At 38.6% G+C, this 20,606-nt stretch overlaps 3 protein-coding genes and 1 long non-coding RNA gene across 4 annotated transcripts; 1 reads left to right on the forward strand and 3 right to left on the reverse strand.

Moving 5' to 3' along the window:
• Nucleotides 1–5,076: 5,076 nt before the first annotated feature.
• LOC149655989 (uncharacterized) lies at nt 5,077–6,089 on the reverse strand. Its single transcript, XM_089845094.1, has 3 exons — nt 5,976–6,089; nt 5,824–5,910; nt 5,077–5,745 (listed from the first exon to the last, which is right to left on the reverse strand). The coding sequence occupies exons 2-3, from the start codon at nt 5,905–5,907 to the stop codon at nt 5,077–5,079; spliced, it is 753 nt and encodes a 250-aa protein (XP_089701220.1). The 5' UTR covers nt 5,908–5,910; nt 5,976–6,089.
• A 958-nt stretch (nt 6,090–7,047) lies between these two features.
• Nucleotides 7,048–10,889, reverse strand: LOC149655990 (uncharacterized). Its single transcript, XM_089845096.1, has 2 exons — nt 10,113–10,889; nt 7,048–9,981 (listed from the first exon to the last, which is right to left on the reverse strand). The coding sequence occupies exons 1-2, from the start codon at nt 10,887–10,889 to the stop codon at nt 7,048–7,050; spliced, it is 3,711 nt and encodes a 1,236-aa protein (XP_089701222.1).
• A 2,269-nt stretch (nt 10,890–13,158) lies between these two features.
• On the forward strand, nt 13,159–13,672 carry LOC149655991 (uncharacterized). Its single transcript, XR_016370323.1, has 3 exons — nt 13,159–13,450; nt 13,538–13,576; nt 13,645–13,672. It is a non-coding gene; the product is annotated as an uncharacterized LOC149655991 (long non-coding RNA).
• A 3,679-nt stretch (nt 13,673–17,351) lies between these two features.
• Nucleotides 17,352–18,644, reverse strand: LOC149655992 (uncharacterized protein F54H12.2-like). Its single transcript, XM_089845097.1, has one exon. The coding sequence runs from the start codon at nt 18,642–18,644 to the stop codon at nt 17,352–17,354; it is 1,293 nt and encodes a 430-aa protein (XP_089701223.1).
• Nucleotides 18,645–20,606: the final 1,962 nt, after the last annotated feature.

Consider the following 20,606-nt stretch of genomic DNA (forward strand, 5'->3'; position numbering starts at 1 on the left):
AACGGTAAAGATTCCTGAGGGACCCTATAGCGTCGACGCCCTATTGGAAGCTATGAATAGAGCGATACCCGAAGCTCATCAATCTCGGTTTAATTTCTCATTAAACGATAACGGTACCGTTCGAATAACGACTGATAAGGAGTGCACCGTGCTTTTTAGAGGCGTTCGTAACAAATTAGGTTCTATGTTAGGATTCGGTGACCAAACTAATCGTCTATTAGGGTCTGCAAACGCCAACTTCAAACCGGATTTAGTCAGTCAATATTTATACGTTTACACTGATCTGATATACCCCCAGTTTATAGGCTCTGGTTTCAAACCTCTTCTACGCGTCATTCCCACTAAAAACGATACGTCGGAGAAAATTATCACATACGATACTATAGACTATTATCCTATAAGATCCAACGAAATTGAAACTATCAAAATTGATATTAGAGACGAAGCCGACGCTCCTATATCCTTTATATCGGATCGCATCATTATCAAAATTCACTTTAGACGACATGTCTCGACCTAATAGGTACGTGTCCTATTATCAGGATCAGTTCCTTGGATCTCCACCAGGTGTATTAGTGCAGAAAGGATTTGGTTTGGGAGGCATTTTTAGAGCTTTGATGAGAATGTTAACTCCTCTAGCGAAACCGATAGCTAAGAGCGTGGGTAAAGAAGCTTTAGGACTTGGTGGTAGGTTTATTCAAGATTTAAGCGCTGGAGAAGAACCCAAGAGAGCGTTCAAAAGGAATCTAAAAATAGCCGGCTCAAATTTAATTCATAAAGCGGGTGATAGTCTGGCTAATTCTCAGTACGGGTCTGGTATTCGACGGAAACGTCAGAAGATACGCAAGAAGAAAAGTAGATCAAAGGCCGATTTTTTATCATAAAACAAGATGGCCCAATTCGAAGGGATGATGGGGGAATTAGACCTATTCGCGAAACCCCCTTTGAACGCTAATATTATAACTAGTAGCGACGAAAGTTATCAACCTTTAAGTTCCGTAACGGATAGTGGACCTTTGGAATTTTTTGTCCCTGGCACGAGCGAACATTATATCGACCTTTCTAAAACTAGGTTAAGGCTGAAGGTCAGGGTGCTTCATTTGGACGGCACCGAAGTACCAGCCGCTGAAACCAAAGTAGCTCCGGTTAATCTTTTACACGCCGCCCTCTTTTCCCAAATAGACGTCTTTTTAGGAAACACGAGCGTTCAGTCCCCTAACCAAGGAGCCCCTTATATCGCTTATCTCGAGAATTTATTAAATTACGGTATAGATGCTAAAGAAAGCCAACTAAATCTAGGGTTGTATTATAAGGATAATCCGATCGATCCCGATTCCGCCTGGGTGGCAGCCAATAAAAATCTTACTACCAATGGGATATTAAGAAGAGCCGAGAGAGCCAAGGTATCGAGTACGATAGATTTATACGCCCCGTTACACGTTGATATTTGTCGCTTAAATCGTTTCCTATTGAATAATGTAGACGTTAGATTTAGGCTTATTCGATCCAAACCAGAGTTTTGCGTAATATCGAAAGAAGCCGCTGATAAGAAATATAAAGTGGTTATCGATAATGCCTCATTGTACATTAAAAGACTAAAAATAAATCCCGAAATAATGTTAGCCCACGCTACGGTGTTAGAGCAAACCAGTGCCATCTATCCTTTGAATCAAACAGTCGTGAAAACCTTTTCAATTCCAGCTGGAATGAACGACGTTAATCGAGAAAATGTCTTCTTAGGTAAAATACCTCAAAGAGTAATCATAGGTCTAGTTCGAACCTCGGCCTTTAATGGTAATCATTCTTTAAACCCCTTTAATTTTGAAACCTTTGATCTTAATTACCTATCCGTCAACGTCGGTACCGATACCTATCCTTCGGAAGCCTTTACGCCTGATTACGAAAACAATCTATACACTCGAGAGTACATGTCGTTATTCACCTCTCTAAACACATACAGAAAAAACAAGGGAAATTTTATCACGTACGAAGAGTACAAAAAAGGTTACGCTTTGTATTGCCTAGATTTAAGCCCGGATGAAAATGCGGGGGCTAGTCATCTTTCTTTGCCCCGACAAGGAAATCTACGTATCAATATGAAATTTAAAAACAATTTACCACACAATGTCACGTGCATAATTTATTCCGAATTTGAAAATTCTATCATGATAACTAGGGATCGCTCGGTGTTATTTAATCCCGAGTAAAAAGGCTCTATATAACCTCTGATTTAAGAAGCATTCTCTCATAACCGGTTAGAGATGAATCAAGTACACTACCTATCGGAGAAGCAAAACATTTACGTTGGAAGCGGAATTCTTCCCGTCTTCAATGTCAAACGACTCGATACTAAAACCGAAGCGTCTTTCGACAGTTGTATTTGGAATAGTATATGGACTTTCGAAGCGGATATTGACGCTTTCTTTAACGGAATAACGGGACGATTTCTGACTTGGTTAGTTGACGGTACTCAGAGAGTTAAGCTAGAATGCTTCGTATGTCAGAGAGGAAAAATAGTTGATATTCGTCAATATATTAGAGGATCGAATAATAGATATAATATTCTATTCTCAACATCGAAAGGATTTTCATTAAATAAAGACAGTTGGTTAAGGTTAAAGAACTTGAAAAATGTTATTGGTAGCGAATTAAAGCGAAAAGAAGAGGCCAGAGAAATAATGAAGAAAATTATCTTGGACAGTTTGACCAATATTTTATTTAATTTCACTGATTCGTGCGAAAATATCAGCTGTCACAACGAAATCGCCCACGATATCACTTGTTTACCCACGGATACTAATTGGAGCGAGAGAGTGGAGAAAAACCTAATTAGAGCTATTCCGTTGCTTAACTACGAAAGAATTCTAGAATCCTTTGTCGAGGAATACGGAGATTACGAAGACGACGTCTCAATTTTATTTAACGATATTCTCGGAAACTTTGTCGGTCTAAAAACTGAACTAATGTACGGTTAAAATATATGTCACTCTTATCTCGCGTGTATTGGGTCATGGATTACTCTAAGGCGTCTGAAAATATTCCGAGAGGATTTGAAATCGTTGGAATGCGTTACCTCGGAGAAGAGCAAAATGAATTTAATATCGAAATTACTCGATAAACGGTGCCAAGGGACCAGGAGATATTCGCCAGAGAACAACCACTACCGAAGCTAATGTCCTAAATGATCCAGTGTTTAATGACGTATCTATTTAAAATATATTCTTGGAAATTTTGTCGGTCTAAAAACAATGTATTGTTAATTTTTAAGTAACCGAATAAAATATAAATTACTCTTATTGTTGCGTTTCCTATACCTACGTTATATATCAATTTTTTTTTCCTTATTTAGAAAATATTCCAGAAAATTGTATCTCTCCCTCTTATATAATACCCTACAACTACGTTATATTATCAGATATCATTTTCGATCTTGTTTAGAAAAAATGTCTCTCTCAAACGCGTACTACGACCCCGAAAATCCCTCCTCTTTTTCCGGATTGGATAAATTAACGAAAGGAGTTCCTCAGTCTTCGAGGAAAGAAGTTGAGAGTTTTCTATTAAAACAACCCACTTATACTATTCATCGTTATCGTCGATTAAAGTTTCCTCGCAATAAAATTACAGTGACATCTATGGATGAGACTCATCAGGCTGATTTAATAGTTTTAGATAAACTTTCCAGATACAACAAGGGTATGAAATATTTGTTAAGTAATATAGATGTTTTGAGTAAATACGCCTACGTTATACCTATTAAAAACAAGACTTCCGCGGAAGTTATAAGAGCTTTTAAAATAATACATAAAGATGTTGTACCCACGAATATAAATACGGACGCTGGCTCTGAATTTTTAGCTAAACCAGTTCAGCAATATTTTAAAGAGAAAGGTATTCACCACTACGTAGCTTACGGGAATAAAAAAATTGCGATCTGCGAGAGATTTAACAGAACGGTTCAAGAGAAAATACACAAATTCATAACTAGCGCTGATACTCGTAGCTATCTGAGTGCGTTACCAAAAATAGTTAAGGCTTACAATCACTCGATACACCGCTCAACTGGTATCGCGCCAGTCAATGTTAATCTACAAAATGAGCATAAGGTGTGGTACCGTCTTTTCGGTACCATTAAACCTGGGACAAAACCAAAGCTAAAAGAAGGTGATTTAGTAAGGTTGAGTAAATTTGAAAAAACCTTTTCAAAGGGATATAAAGGCTACTTTACAAAAGAGATCTTTATTATTGATAAGGTTTTATACCGTAATCCTCCAGTATACGTCGTTAAAGACAAAAATAACGAGATAATTAAAGGAACGTTTTACGAATACGAACTATCTAAAGTGATATGAATACGTTACAAATAAATCAAATATTATCATGCGACCAGAGGACAAAACCCTACTACCTAGGTACTTTTCCTAGAGACATGCTTCCCAGGAAACCTAGAAAGAAGAAATTTTGTTTTGTTCTGAACACGGAGAGAGCCGAGGATCCTGGACTTCATTGGGTAGCCATTTACGTTGAAAACAATGAAGGTAATTTTTTCTGCAGCTACGGGCAGAGCCCGGATACGTATAAAATTAACCTGGCCAAATACGCGTCCAGATGGATCTATAACGATAAATTAATTCAAGATATGTTCTCCCTTTGTTGCGGACCTCATTGTATATTCTTCCTTATTCAAAGATGTCTAGGAAATTCGTTTCATAGAGTTCTGAAAATGTATGAAAATAAAACGGAAATTAACGACGCCTTATCTTTATAGAATATCTGCCTTCACTTGTTAAGACATAGATATGAAAAATGTAACCAATAAAATATTAAAGTTGTAATGTTTAATAATCAGATACACTTGTATTGAATGCGAGAATAAAAATATTTATTATTCGATTATAATTTTTTATATAAATTGTAATTATCATGCTTTTATATAAATTGTAATTATCATGCTTTTATATATAATCAGATACAAGCTTTTTTATATACTCAAATACATGCTTTTATATAATCAGATACGTGTTTTTCTATATAATGAGTTAGATGCTTTTATATAAAAAGTAATAATCATTATTAAGGTTATTTTTTTGCCTTTCTATAAGTTACCCATTCGATCTTAGATTCGGGCTTTTGAAGTTCTTTCAAACTAGCTTCGCGATCTTTTTTTATTTTGGCTTGTGTAGGGTACGGTTTTGATTTCGTAGATGGAATTTTCGCGAGTCTTTTTTTCGGCGAAGTCTCATCGTTAGGGTTAAGTTTCCGGAACTTTGAACCAGAAGCGCCCTTCGTTGATAAGGCCTGTTGAGACGTCACGGGCTGATTCGGTACCATGGGTGTTAAAACTGGCATACTCGGCGTTTGAGACGTCCCGGACTGTTTCGGTACCACGGGTCCCATGGGTGTTAAAATTGGCATACTGGTCGTTCGAGAGAGAGACGCTGGCGTAGTAAACGATATCGCCGGTGTTTGACCCATTGTTGTACTACTCATTATAGGCTGTGGGGTAGTCAGACTCGAGGAGATATTAAAAGGGATACTTTGGGGAGGGGTAGCGACATTAGTAGGGACAATTTGGGAGGGGGTAGAGATATTAATAGGTATATTCTGGATAGGGGTAGGCCACGATGGAGGAATCCAAGACGAGGATGAAGGACTTAGAGGCTGTATTTTACTCGACACTCCGGGTGCTGGAAAAGACGAACTCGTTGTAGGTGGCAAGATAGTAACGCTTGGTGGCTCCGCTAAACTCTTTAAAGATAAATATTTTTGAAGAGTTAAAAGGTACTCCTTCAATTTTTCCTCGGCAGAACCAGGCTTTCTCAGTACCTCTTTAATGGCGTTGTCTAAACTGTTAACTTCCTTTTGATTGTCCGTCAGTAAAGCCGCTGGTACTAAAACGCACTTTTTCATTATCTAGTAAAGACCGAAGCTATTGTCGGTATTAACATTGAAAGCAACGCCGGCCAGAATCCTCCTACCTGTTTAATTAACACCTGTCGCCTCTTTTTGTCGCTTAAACCTCTCTTGGATAAATACCTTATAACGTTTTTGTAACGTTGAAGTCTTTTCTTTTTATGACGATTCAATGGAATACCGCCGTTCTTCAAATTATAACAAATACCGCTTATACAATCCAATTGGGGTCGCGTACACTTTGATATTAAAAGTTTTCTTTGTTTCACACCGCTTTTACGCAAGAGGTTTAAAAAGGGTAATTGGTTCCTAACCGACACGGGTAAAGGCATGTCTCGAAATGAGGTTAAATAAATTGAGATTTATATTTTATGGATTATTATTTTCTAACGTAGATTACCATCGGTCCTTCATTGGGGAATATATTGGACCTAAGTCTTAAACTATTATCGGTACTTTGTTTTAGATCTATTAAGATATAAGAATACGCTTTTTCGGTACACTCTTCGTACGCTTCCGTTAGGCGTTTGGTGTCTGTAGGAAAAAGCTGACGACTTAAATAGCGAACCTGGTTATTATCCCTAGGATTTTTAAACATAACGATATAAGAACAGTTCAATGATATATTTCTAGAATATTTACCTGGGTTAAAGACATTTTGAGACAGCAGCACGATGCTTAAAGATAAATGATGACTCCCGACACAAAAAAGATTACTTATAAACTCCTGTTTGGTACAGGTGTTAGCTAGATCGTCTAGGATTAAAAGATTTTTTATTCGTTTATCAAAAAAATCAGAATCATTAGGAATTAGTCCTTCGTGGAATTCAATAGGTAAAAAGAGTTTCAGTTCATCAAAAATGTCCTGATAAACACTATAGCAATAGACTATTCTATCAGGAGGTTTGTCCATGATAATGTCTTTATATTTGAGTAAATTTATTACCCACGTTGTTTTCCCCGAGCTGCTTGGGCCAGCCAGTAAAATGGTCATCGGTGTTTCTAAGCGGAGGCGATACTCTAACCCGTTCTCCATTTTTAAAACGTTCTCTAATATCGTCTATGAACTCGTAGTTGACTCGATCTTCGTACGGTATCACTCTCACTTTAACAAGGTGGGAAAACGTGACCCGATGTTTAGTGGTCCGTTTTCTCATTTGACGTGGCAGACGGGTCTTGATGATTTAAATATCCGTAAGGAAGTGTTGTGTAATCCTCTAAGACTCTACGTTTATTGAAACTATATCCAAAGGTTTTCTTTAGATTGCCTAATAAAAGTGTAGCTGTTTCTTTACGTCTTACAACATTAAATGGAACGGTGACCGACAAAGTTTTAGAGGGACTATATAAAACACTTTTAATCGAATCAAAGTTAATGATTTCTTCATTTCTTCTGTTAAGGGTAATACCTTTCATTTTAATAACAGATTTACCGTCTGTGGTACGGTAAGCGTACGACTTAGGCCCTGTCGAGACAAATTCGAGAATCGTCTCACCCTTTAACTCATCCGTCCAACACCCTAGATTACTAGATAAGGGTGGTAGATATTCCCCTTCCTTTGTTACAACTATACATGAATCAGTGTCACAATAAAGTAACCTCTTACCCATTTTACTTATCGTATTATACAACTCGATACGTCCTAATGAACTAACAAAGGAAGCTATCGTGGGACTTCCTTTGTAGTAGGTAGGAGCGTATTCTTTTTTTAGTTTATAACTGACTAAACAGATTTTATCGTTTACCGGTTTCAGGTCTAACAGTTCTTTCGTTTCATCAGTTATTATCTGAACTAATCCAGCGTAAGAGTCAATGTATACATTTTTTCTCTTATCCGTATTGTAACCCATTTTTCCCCAAAGCGAATTTAGACATAGTTTACTAATGGCGCGGAGAGTGGGGTTGTCCACTATCTCTTCTTTATTAATAACTATTCCTTCTCGGTCATAAATTGATTTTAAATACGCTTCTTTTTGCTCTTCGCTTTCTATTCCCGAAGGCCAACCTGAACTAGATTGTTTAATTTTAAGGTAACAATCAATGAACGTGTCAAATAAACCGGTATTTTCTTTTCTGTCAAACTTATCTTTGTAATGTTGGACTTCAAAAAACTCTAGAATCTTATATCCATTTTTAACTGCTAGATATACCTCGGGACTTGGCCAAGAACCACAGAAGGATCTTTCTTCCGAATTATGTGTACAGACTGATTGTTCAGTTTCAACGCATTTTAAACACAAAGCAAAGAAAAGTTTCTTTTTAGTTTTAATTGGAAGGACAGGCAAAAATAGATTTTCAGGCGCTAATACTCGACAAGAAATAAGACCGAAATAAAAATTAGGTTCAAAGTTGAAGTCTTTCGTAATAATTTCAGGATGACCTTTAGGAAATACGCCCCATTTACATACGTAAGGATAGAGCGAGCAGATATCTAGGTATTGAATAGACTCGCCCGGTTTTGCCTTATAATACAGACATATACACTCGCTTCTTCCCCCGTACAAGGCACTCCTGGATCCAATTGGTTGTTTAAATTTTAAACTGTCACAATAGAGTTTAGCGTCAGGATCATCTCGTAATCTCTCATTGAACTCGCATTCCCAAATATTGAGGTGTTCGGCGTTCGGTAAAATCTTTTTTAGATAATTTTCCCTATCTTGAGTTCTTTCGTAGACATTTCTGTTTAGATCTTTAACTATAGGATTGTACTCGTAATGTTTTGTGTGTTTTACACATCCGTGATAGATGCATCCGTTATAGTTTAAAACAATTTCAGGATTTTTACAATATCCGTCTATTAAATAGTTTGACACCCTTTTTTCCCCTTCCAATGACAAGGCAGTTTGAAATTTTACCCCGCGTAATTTTTCTTCCAAGGCTATACACTTTAAGGCTCCGATACTAAAATTTCCACGAAAACCCTTTGCAGGTACGACACCTAGTGTGTATTTTTCAAGATGTTTGTGAAGGAAAATATTAGTTACTGTTCCCGCTATGGTAATACCACCTACGTTAAGCACGTCGACCCCGGAGACATTCCTAAATAACTCTCTAAATTTTTCCATTCCTAATTGTAGGACCTTAACATCTTGAATAGCGTATGTTTCAAGCTCCTGTCTCAGATTATAGGGCTTATCCTTTCTTTCCGAATACCATTTCATAAAATCCGCGTGCTCCTTATCTTTAAAATTATCGGGCTCAAATTGATGTATCTCGGGTATAGGGCCTACATAGTCTAACGTTTTTTCATTATGGAACAGATGCGGGAAATAGTCTTTTTTTTCTTCCCCGAGATCGAATGTAGATGAAAATTTTCTTAAGGGGACACTAATAAATCTGTAACTGTCAATGAATTTGATCTTTAGATTTTTTAAGAAGAGTGCCATGATTTTTGAACCGTTGAAGATAGGCTCAGGAACTATATTCCTTCTAAGTATTTCTTTCAATATAAAGAAAAAATCGAACCCTGCCCCGTTATGAGCGCAGCAGATTACATCGGAAAACAACATTCGCGCAACCTTTACTTTCTTATTTCCCTTTTTAATAGAGATTGTCTCACATTTTAAAAGATAGTCTATAAAATCCTTTATACAATCAAAGCCCCTAAAGACACGAATGGTAAATTCTTTTGAATCAACGGATTCTTGCGCAGCGGAAACCAAGAGTACGGGAGTGTGTTCATTATTTAAAGGGATAGTTTCACAATCGAAGTATAGAAGACGAACAGGAGGATAATCAATATCTAGGGGCATCACCCAACAATGATTTTTTTCATGCGTAATTTTACAATTTTTGCAATTTAGATCACACTTATGATTTGGTTTTATTTCGCGAGCGCAATTTCCGCATCGTTTCAAAGAATCGCATGTTCCGTTACTCTTATGGTTATTGAAACATTCGGTTCCCTTTAAATATCTATTACACTCCTCGCATCTTATGAGTTTATACTCGTCTTTTTCATGATAAGCCTCCGTTGTTAAACAGCGGTAACACTTAGCCGTTTCCGAGCAAGAATGACTAGATTTTTCTTCCAGACCGTAAAATAGGGTTAAACAGTATTGACAATAAGCCTTAGCCGCGAACATTGAGATGTAAGACCGTACAACATGCATATGATTCCCAACTTTGAGGAGGAAATTTTTTTTTCCTTGTGAGGACCTATAAATATTTTCTCAAACTTCTCTTCCGCTGAAAAAATTACAATCTGGTAATCTGACAAGGCATTTTGAAACTTTTGAACACCCAATAAATCTACAGGACCCTCCGGGACTTCGGCTAATGCGTGTAACTCTAAAGCCGCGGTTTTTTGGGAAGGGTGGTCTACATTTCTTAATAATCGGAAGCTCCATTGATTAAACTCGTTTAGCTTTCCTATTGATTTTAAATAAGTTCGATCAGCTAGACTTTTACCCACGGCTAAGGCTCTAGAAACGCATAGAGTATCATTATTTCTAATAGGTATGTAAGCATAACCTTGATCAATATATTTATCCAGTTCAGCTATAGTTCGATTATGCACCGCTTTTCTACCTGTCATTGGAACATTGCATTTTAAAAGAATAACATCAATTTTTAGAGAACCCTCTAATAAAAGACTACGTTTGGACTGAGCCACCTTTTCGATACTAGAGAGTAATCGATCAGGAGTTAACTCATTTATCGCCATAAATCTTAAATTTACAGGGTTCTCTAACGCGTCGGAGCTTATGGCGAATCTAATTAAGTTATACTCTTCATTATTTTGCGTGATTTGGTTTATAAGAGATGTTAATATTTGGGAAAGTTGTTCGTGAATTTTTGTTAATTTTAGTTCTTCTAAGTTACGGAATTTAACATTATATTCTGTTGTAATACATTTATATTTTCTAGATTTTCGATTAGATATTTTGTCTATCTTGAAATATTGTTCAGGTCTAAATTTTGTGGATAAATCGATGGGATAAAGTTCATCATCTGAGGATGACGAAGTGTCCGACATTTTTTTTCTTAATGGGAAAGTTCTTCAAATCTATTGATTGTTTTCTCCAAGGCAACTATTATGTTATGGAGATCGTCTGAATCTCTAATTACGAACTGCTTCTCATAGGGTTGTCCTCTGTATTTAAAGATGGCTATTTCTCGGTCAGGCGTGGTGGCTATTTGAATGGGTTCTTCTGACATATATACCGTTGCGCCCCAATCTCCCTGAGCGTTGTTCAGAATTGATTTCAGTTCAAATGCGCTCTCGTATTTAATGCATATACCGTCCTTAGTAGGGATGGGAAACGGTTTTCGCGGGTTCTTTGATTTCGCGTACCTCCTAATATCAAGGTATAGAGTACCATTGAACGACGATATTTTAACACCTAATAATCTATCCCGACCATATTCTATTATATGATCTTTCCAATCTTCCTTTTTAAATCCCGACTGAGATAACAAGGTCTCTACTTCTTTGTCACAGGATTGTGTCTCATCCTTTGATTCGGCCTATTGAAATGCCTATTTCCTATGAACTAAATCTTCTAATCTCATTGAAAAAGTATATCACAGGATTGTGTCTCATCCTTTGATTCGGCCTATTGAAATGCCTATTTCCTATGAACTAGATCTTCTAATCTCATTGAAAAAGTATAAAGTACTCACCATTCTCAGGAATAGAAATTTCTTGCTGCGAGATGTTAATGCAGTAATTTCGGCACGAATGAATCTCGAACGTTGAGTCTGAGCTTTTATACTATACGGTTGTTATCTTTTCTAGCTTTACGTCCGAGAGGGTTTCATATTACTTAACTACGTCATTATATATTCAGTAAATTAAATTTATATTTAAACCTTCAACGACATCTGTTTCTTTTTAACGAAATTGAATAATTATAACCTTAAGGTCAAAATTAAATTAGTTTTCGGCGTGTGACAATTTATAACTAACTCTTTCCCATAGGCCGATGAACGTATTTATTCGCGTTATAATATTAAATTACATACGCATCTTTCATTTTTAAGTCTCCAAACACATCTGGTTTAGTTTAACTTTATATAACTCGTTCAGTTGTAATCTTAAACTTAGTTATAGATATTTTATAAATCTTTCCTATCGTCGATGATCGTCTTTATTTATGTTATTATATATGTATAGATTAAATAATATTAGATTTCATTCGTATCTTTTATTTTTCAAAGTCTCCAAACACATCTGTTTTCCTTTAATTTTTTATCCAAGTCTTTCACGTGTAATCTTAAGGCTACACTTAACTATCGAAAATTTTATAACTAATTATACTATCACCGATGAACGGTTTCGTGTTACTATCGGACTCCTAGTATACTCGTGGGTGAGAAAAAATGTATAAATACAGCGTTTAAGCCTTTGTATTCTCTACAACGCAATAAAATTTCATAAACTCAATAACTTCTTCTTCTAGTATCGCAATAAAAAAATGTAAGTATTTTTCTAGTATTTTAAAATGGTTAGGCAACAGTGACCCTTATCTTAGTGTCTTTTAGTTTCTAACGCATCACCATATATCTATAACCTCTTCTTTACTCAGAAGTCTTTTTAAAAACTTAATATATACATATAATGTAAGTATTTTCTATTAGATTTAAACCCTCGATTAAGAGACTTATATTTTAAAATAGGGAGTCCCTTATCTTTATCGCCACGAGCTTCGCGATCGTTTTTAGTCGCGCTAGGAACCTACGTTGTAGGTTTCTAGTCAAAGAAGTATTAAATCTTAACTAATATTTTAGAATTTTTCCTTATACGTGTGTTTTCATTTTAATAGATAGGCTGCATACGCGATAGCGGTAAACGTAGCGTTAGGAATTTTCAAATTCCTGACGAGGAGTGTTTCCGTAGAACGGATAACACGGTTATTTATAATAACCTCAGACATTCCGGTTTGGGGCGTGATGGTGAATACGGTCAAGACGAGATCCGAACCGTACTTCAACAATTAACCCGAGGTTGCGATACCGTTTACGTAAAAGGGCCAGATCAAAAAGAATTTTTAAATTTTTTTCTTGGAACCCTCCGGGTTGTGGATATAGGAAGGTTGGGTGCCCCTTCAATTCGCATTATGCCGGGAGGGGAAGATGTCTATGACCCCCATTTACGATTCCCGCATAACGGAGATAGATGCGCTCTGGTAAGAGCTAGAAAAATTGAGGTCTTTTTCAACGCTCAAGAAATGGCACCTCAGAGCCGCGCTGGCTCGGTCGATTGGGGTTTAGCCGACGAAGCTCCGGTTTCGCCGGCACCCAATCGTAATTTAATTCCGGCCGGTGCTGAATCTCCTTATTCGTGGGAGAGTAATTGGGGTGACGATGGTGACATAGATATCCCCATTTTACGTAACGTTATCAACACTGAATACCGGCCCCGTATCGAAACCCCTCCTCCCCCATACCCTGGTACTCCTTCCCCTCCTCCAAACATCCTTCCTCCCGATGACCCGCTTGAGCGAATTCAACAACCAGCCCAGGCTGTTGTCATTCAGGAAGGACCTCCGATTCCTGGCGCCGATCATCGCGAGATAACGTTAAACCTATCTGACGGTAAATAGAAAACTTTTTTAAATAATGCATCATTTATTAACTGTAAACTAATGAATCATTTATTAATTGTAAACTAATCTTTTGCAGTTCCGCGCGACACCCCGATCCTAATCACCGTGGCGGGTGGTAAGTATATATTAGCATTTGAAAAGGTTTACAATAGGGTATAATAATACTCTATTGATTCGTTACAGAGGGGCCTTTGCTTTTAAAGATTACTTTTTAAAATTTATTCATAGATATTTACTTTTTTAAATTTATTCATATTTATATATTTCATCTTATCTATTTTGTGTATTTTCATTTTATATCTTACTTTTATGTATTTTTCAATTATATCTTATTTTCTGTATTTTTCATTTATTATTTATGCATTTAATGTATATGTAATCGTACAATTAAAGTAAATTTTTACAGTTAAAGATTACGTTATCAGTCAATACCTTTAAAACTATTGGCGACATCTTGTTCAGTCAATTTTCTGATCTTTCTAGCGCAATGACCGAGTAGCGGATAACATGTAGGCGTAGAGAAAACCGTCTCCAGTGAAATTCGAGACGTTAACAGATGTCTAACATACGTCGCATAAGCTAACACCCTCTTATCTAAATCTGGCCATTACGTCACGACTAAAGAAGTTCACGCCCCTTAACCAGTTAAAAAAGACCTAATCAATTGGCGACCCCCACCCTCGACCAATAAACGAACTCAAAGAAACCCCCCCGGATAAAAAACCGGTGTTCCCCCACTCTAGACACACGCGAGTATACACGCGCGGGTCTAGCGCGCTAGAAGGCTGGCGGCACACTTAAATGACCTAATTAACTCTCCATATTTCGGTGGGTTAACTACTTCCATGTTTTATTTTTTTACATAAAGTATTTTTTCTAGTAAAGTATTAATATTACGGATGCGTTCATTAAAATGCAATTTATCGATATAATAATAGTTAAAACGATCCTCGTAAGGTATTTTATATATTACGGTAAAAGGGCAAAAAGTAACTTTTTTTCACCATTGTAAGAGTCTTTTAGCTTCGTCTTTTCTTGATAAGACAGATATAGTCCTCGTTTTCCGAAGTAACGTCTACTTCGATAGGCATATTTAGCGTCCGTTTTCCAAGAATGAAGGGGCAGTCAGGGTACAATTGTCTGTTTATTGCGTACCGATTCCGAGGCTGTCCATACTTGAAGAGTGCCGTGGCAAAAGAAACATCTGAAGGTATCGTCCGTGTGGACTAGCGTTTGTTGCCCGAAAATGTATGGACAGTCTGGGTACAATTGTCTATGTTTATCGTTTACCGATTCCGAGTTTGTCCATACTTGAAGAGTACCGTGGCAAAAGAAACATCTGAAGGTATCTCTACGGTCTAAATAAAATCCGTCTCGCGCTAGTTCGGCTGCATCAACGTAAAGCGACGGCCACGATTGGAAAGTTTTTAAACGGGCTTCTTCCGAATTCATGTCGTATTCAACATCTCGCGGTTCTTGGGGTCGCTGAAAATTTCTTGGACGTAGGTATCCAAAATTGCCTTTTGAATGACAGACTTTGGAATGCGAAACTCCATATAATCAGAGCGGGCGGTGGGTGGTACGTCGTGACCCTTGCCGTCTTCGATCGGTACGTTGTTTGTTGGAAGTCCGCGGATGAAGGGACAACTAGGAAAATGACGCTTGTGTTCTTCGTGCACAGAATCCCGAATTTCCCAATCGTTTAATATACCGTGACAAAAATAACACTCTACGGTATCGTGACCATACGTATATAAATAAAAAAATCCGTCTCTAGCTAGATCTCGGGGATTTGTATACGGACCCTTCCAGCGATGGAAACTTTCACGTCTTTTCGCCTCGGTGTTCATACTAGTTATGAAACCCAACGATCTTTTCCGTTTGCTTATATAATTCAACATGTACAACCCCCCTAGCGGCTAAAATAATAATTCATGCCCAGACCCGTTCGCCCCTCACCTTCCACCCCCACACCACTAAACTTTAACTAGAACCAAACTCAAAATATATCAAGAGCCGACCCCCATTCTACCCCCATGCCACCAAACTAAACCTATAACAAGAACTAGAACTGTCCCCCACCCTCTCTCCCCCCTATCAATCATGCCCAGACTTGTCAGCCAGCCCCGCAGACGTTCTTTGTATACAAAGTTGTTTACGACATTCGAACCAAATGGATCCCCCCCTAGCGGCTAAAATAATTCATGCCCAGACCCGTTCGCCCTCCCCCCGCACCAAAAACTAAACTAAACTTTAACTAAACTCAAACTATATCAAGAGCCGACCCCCATCCCACCCCCCATACCACCAAACTAAACCAATAACAAGAACTAGAACTGCCCATCACCCTCTCTCTCCAATATCAATCATGCCCAGACTTGTCAGCCAGCCCCGCAGACGTTCTTTGTATACAAAGTTGTTTACGACATTCGAACCAAATCGATCCCCCCAAGTTTAAAGATAATTCGTGCCCAGACCCGTTCGCCACCCCTGCTATGAACCTCTCATCCCCCTTTACAAATGTTGTTTACGTCACTCGTCTGCAAATAACACGACCAGACATGTTCTCCCCCCCTTCAGAGAATCTGTTTTCAAGCTGTAATATGTGTATGTTGAAAAAATAAAATCATTTTTAAAGAAAAAAATACATTTATTCATTTTTTTACATGTAAATATCATTAAGGATATCTAGATTGCACGAAATATTAATTTCGGCCTTGTTAGAGTGCGCCCATAAGGCGTAAATTAAAGCCTTGTCAAAGGCGCAAGCCGTTCGGTGCTCACCGACGGGGTGAGGGTACAAGCACCGTACGGGAAGAGAAATGATGTCCGCGGTCGTGGCTTTCGGGCACTTGAAGTCGGTCAAGTCGTGAACCGTTCTGTTGAGACGGTCAGAGAGAAAGGTGACTTTTTCGTCACCCTTTGAAAAGATTAGGTCGACCCCTGTAGACCGGCGGCGAGGCATTCGTCGAGTTTGGCTTATGAGGTTAGGCCGGCATTCCAGTCCAATCGGTGCAGATTACGCGAAACCCACTGGTTTTGCCGTTGTTTTGAAATCGAGACGTGTGATTTATTGTACGGCGGCGCGAATGTCCAGGAAACGGTAGCCGGCTTGGCCTCGATGGTTGTTATGGCCATTTCTTTCACGATAATGTCCGTGCTGCCATCACTACGAGTGCATCCGTTCAGGTATTCTAATTCAATAACGGCGGACTTCATAATAATAACTAGCAGCGAGTCTGTGGATGATTGTTTAAAACCAAACCGGGAGTAGATATGAATCCTCTAACGACCGTAGGGCTTCTTTTATAGAGATTGGTTGACGTCATAACACCAACCGAGTCGGGATTGGATACGAGAATTCACGGGGTGTGTTTCTCTTATAGAGGCTGGAACGGCTGACGTCATAACACGGTCTAATACCGAGTCGGGATTGGGTAAGAGAATTCAGTGGGAGGGCGTGGTTCTCTTATAGAGGTTGGAAATGATGACATCATTCACCCACGGATCCCTCTTAAATTTCTTGAAAAACATGTTTGTGCTTCTTCTCCTCGTTCTGTGCATAATGTATACAACGCAGTATATACCGCAAGCAGAACTGTCGGGGGGCTGCAAAGCCCTCCTATTATAGTTTATTTTCGTAGAATTTTCTCTCATAAATGTTTTAATATCTTCTGTCAAGGGACCTTAACCCAAGGAATCAAAATAATAACATTGTTTATTCCCATCGATATAGAGACAAACCCAATGAGAACCGTTTCCTTTGTGATTATCTAGATTTATAACAATGGAAGCCGGGTATCGAAGGATATATTTGGGTAGAACATCGCGCGGGTATACGCCCATGAATCCGCGGGTGTATCTCAAAACCCTTCTTATGGTTGAAGCGTTCATGGCGAATCTACAACGACGGTTCTATTATGATCTATGTGCATTAAACTTTGAAATTCTGAATAAACGATCAAACTCAGCGTTTCGGGTACTGGTTCCTCGAACCCGAGTTCAAGTCGCAATTGTCCTTGTCGTATAGGGTTGTAATGATTTATATCTGACGCGGTACCATCTTGAGTCAAATCAAAACAGTAAAGCGTATAACCTTTCGGATACTCCTTCATAGATATTTCGTTACCATCGTCTTTGTAATGAGTACCAGATCCGGTAAACAGAGAATAATATGATCTAGTGTAAAGGCCCTTTTTGAAATTTGGTCGCAAAGGCTTAGCTAGTACTTGTTTCGAGCCGATAATCGGATTAATATAATTCACGTTAAAGTTTTGGAAGTCGAAAGGGTTCCAACTCAATTTGCCGTTATACGAGTTATGAGTTACTAAACCCGCTGTTAATCTTTTTGGTAAAACCCCTAAATATACGTTATCTATAGTAGTTTTTTGAATATTTGCCGAAATGGTAAAAACTTTCACTTCTGTCCTAGTGAATGGATATTTTGCCGTGGCTTTAGTCCAAGCCGATTCTAAAGCTAGCATTACTCGAGGGGCTACTCGCACTTTACGAATATATAAACCTACTTCGAGTATTTCGTGTTTGTACCATACGCCACCGAGGGGAGGAGCTCCGAGCAAAACAAAGCCTGGTTTATTTCGGGTCATCCTGACTCTAAGACTGACGCCATTGGGTATGAATTTTGAAACGTTAAACATATCAGCGTGTAGGGCTCCATACATTTCAATCTGTTTCGAACCCTTTGCTAGCTCTTTCCTAACAAGATGTCCCTGGTTTTCAGTTGCAGAAGCCATTTTCCCAGCCGTATCTTTATGCCATAAAGAAGAAGTTAAATGAGATTTTTTCGCGTCTCCTCCATAGTTTAGCAATGTTTCTAGATAGGCTTTGAAGGCGTAGTTTCCGGTTGAAGATGAAATAGGCGTATCATTGGCGGTTACTTCCACCGTATCCCAGAGCGAATGTAAAAAATTGTTGACGGGCGCTACGTTATCTGTGTCATCGATATCGGTACCGTCCGTATGTACTATTTTAGCTCGAACATAAAGCATAGTTAGAGAGGCGTCAATATATTCTTCACCATTTCCAGGAACGTAAAATTCAATCTGAGAGTCTCCATCCAAAACCGAAATAGGTCGATAGCAAACATATTTGGCCGATTCTACCGATGTTTGAATCGGGACAGATTCGAAAAAGTCCAGCTCAGATATTGTCGCTTGAAACATGTTTAGGAGAATATATCGTGTCGTCTTGACCTGTAGGGTATACGACGGCGAACTGGCTTTATTTTCCTGGTAGCCGCTCGTTTTATACCTTTTTTACTTTGAGCCCATTTTCGTTTCAAGGGTTTTTACGTCTGCGACGTTTCCCCCCTCCCCCATGCTGTGTTCTAATATCATCTAAAGTTTCCGTTACTCTTTTCTTAGCGGCCTCTTTAATATCCTTGCCCGATACTACGTCACTGAAAATTTTGGTCCCTGTACTAACGGCTTTTCTGCCGAGGAATTTGGCACCGCTTGTAAGCAAAGGCCTAATAAACCTTGCTAAGCCTTGGAAGAACGATCCTATCCCATGTCCTTTCAAATTAGGGTTAGTCCCTATATAATAACTTCCGGTTCCGGTTCCCGCTTGATTATTGTAATATTGCTTGTAGCAACATTCTCGCCTTTCTAAGACGTCGGGCTTAGGCATCGCAAGTGTAGTTTAACCGTTAAGCTCCCGTATTCAAATGGCACCGGTTCCCCCAAACTATTCCTTATATTAACTTCGATGATATCAAAGTAATTTTTACCAACGGGTACGTAATGAGGATTGGTAAAGGTTTGAAATATTTGAGACCCGTATGGTTTCTTGGCATCAACCGAAACGATCCGTAGTAAAGGAACCGAGTGGTCGCCTACAATCTGATCGCTAGCGATATTTAAATAGATAAATAACTGGTCCGGGACGTGGTAATTCAAATTAGAGGGCCTTTGGCTACGACCGATGCATTCGTTAGCTTCATCGTATCCCAGTATTTCGGCAATGGGCTTTTCGAATTTTAAATAAGGTTTCAATAATTTATCAGATTGGTTTATAGTAATGTGCCCGGTTACGTTATCGTAAATCAGCCGCAGTGTTGGGCCATTTTTGTCAAACGAATTATTTATGACGTTTATTAAATGTTCTATAGACTTGTAAAAGCCCGGGGGAACGTCGGGCGCAACTATGGTCTCCCGCCTAGCGTCTTTACTTTTTCTCTCTCTTTTCTTGCCTTCGGCTGCCTCCCCTACGGTATATTTGCTCCCATATCTGGAAACGTTATGAAAACTAACATCACGTTCTTCCTTAGGCCTTGGCACGTTGTAAAAAGTAGACGTATACAATATATCTACTAGAGCCACTTCCCATTTTCCATTTAAATGAATAGGGTTAGGTAGCTTGGTACAGTAATGCGCCCTGGTATTATCGGGAAATAACGAGCCGTTGACGTTACTTGGTAGGGTTAGGTAAAACGATTGATTCGACATCTTCTCCACGAACCCAAGAGGTTTGGGTTTTCGGGTAACCTTCCCAAGATACTAATAACTCCAATTTTTCACGCCTTTTTCGCCGCTTTATAATTTTTTCAATGTTGAACCTTTCAGGTTTAACCGTTTTCTGAACCTCTTCGCGATAGAACACGCCACTTATAGGGTTTCCTTCCAGATCCTTTAACTTGTAAATCACTGGATCACGGGCAGTTCCGATGAAATCAACTTGGAAAACTTCGGTGGAGTAATTGGCTTCGTAACCCTTTTCAAAAACCATTTTTACTTTGCTAACCCTAACGTAATCACCCACTTTTATTCGGGGAGGAGGGCGTTTTTTCTGTCCTTTGTTTTCAGTCCCGTAAATATTTCTATACACTTCTAATATATTGGTTGGCTTAACGTTATTCGGCGTCATCTTAATAGTACTATGCCAAGCGCCGTTATACGCCGTCACTATATCTCGCAGGTGGTCGATATACCTTCTAGTATGGAGATGGGTAAACAGTTTAAACATACGAGACTTTAGCGTTCTATTCACTCTTTCTACAATGGGGGCGTGGTGGACGTCATTCTCGGTTGTAACGAATTTAACCCCCTTTTCTTTGAGAAATTTTCTGACCGAGGAATTCAAAAATTCCTTCCCTTTATCCGTTTCTATTCTAATCGGTATTTGGT

Source organism: Phalangium opilio, unplaced genomic scaffold (assembly GCF_054372755.1).
Source record: "Phalangium opilio isolate 3A_F unplaced genomic scaffold, DU_Popi_V2 ptg000078l_1, whole genome shotgun sequence".
Lineage (NCBI taxonomy): Eukaryota > Metazoa > Arthropoda > Arachnida > Opiliones > Phalangiidae > Phalangium > Phalangium opilio.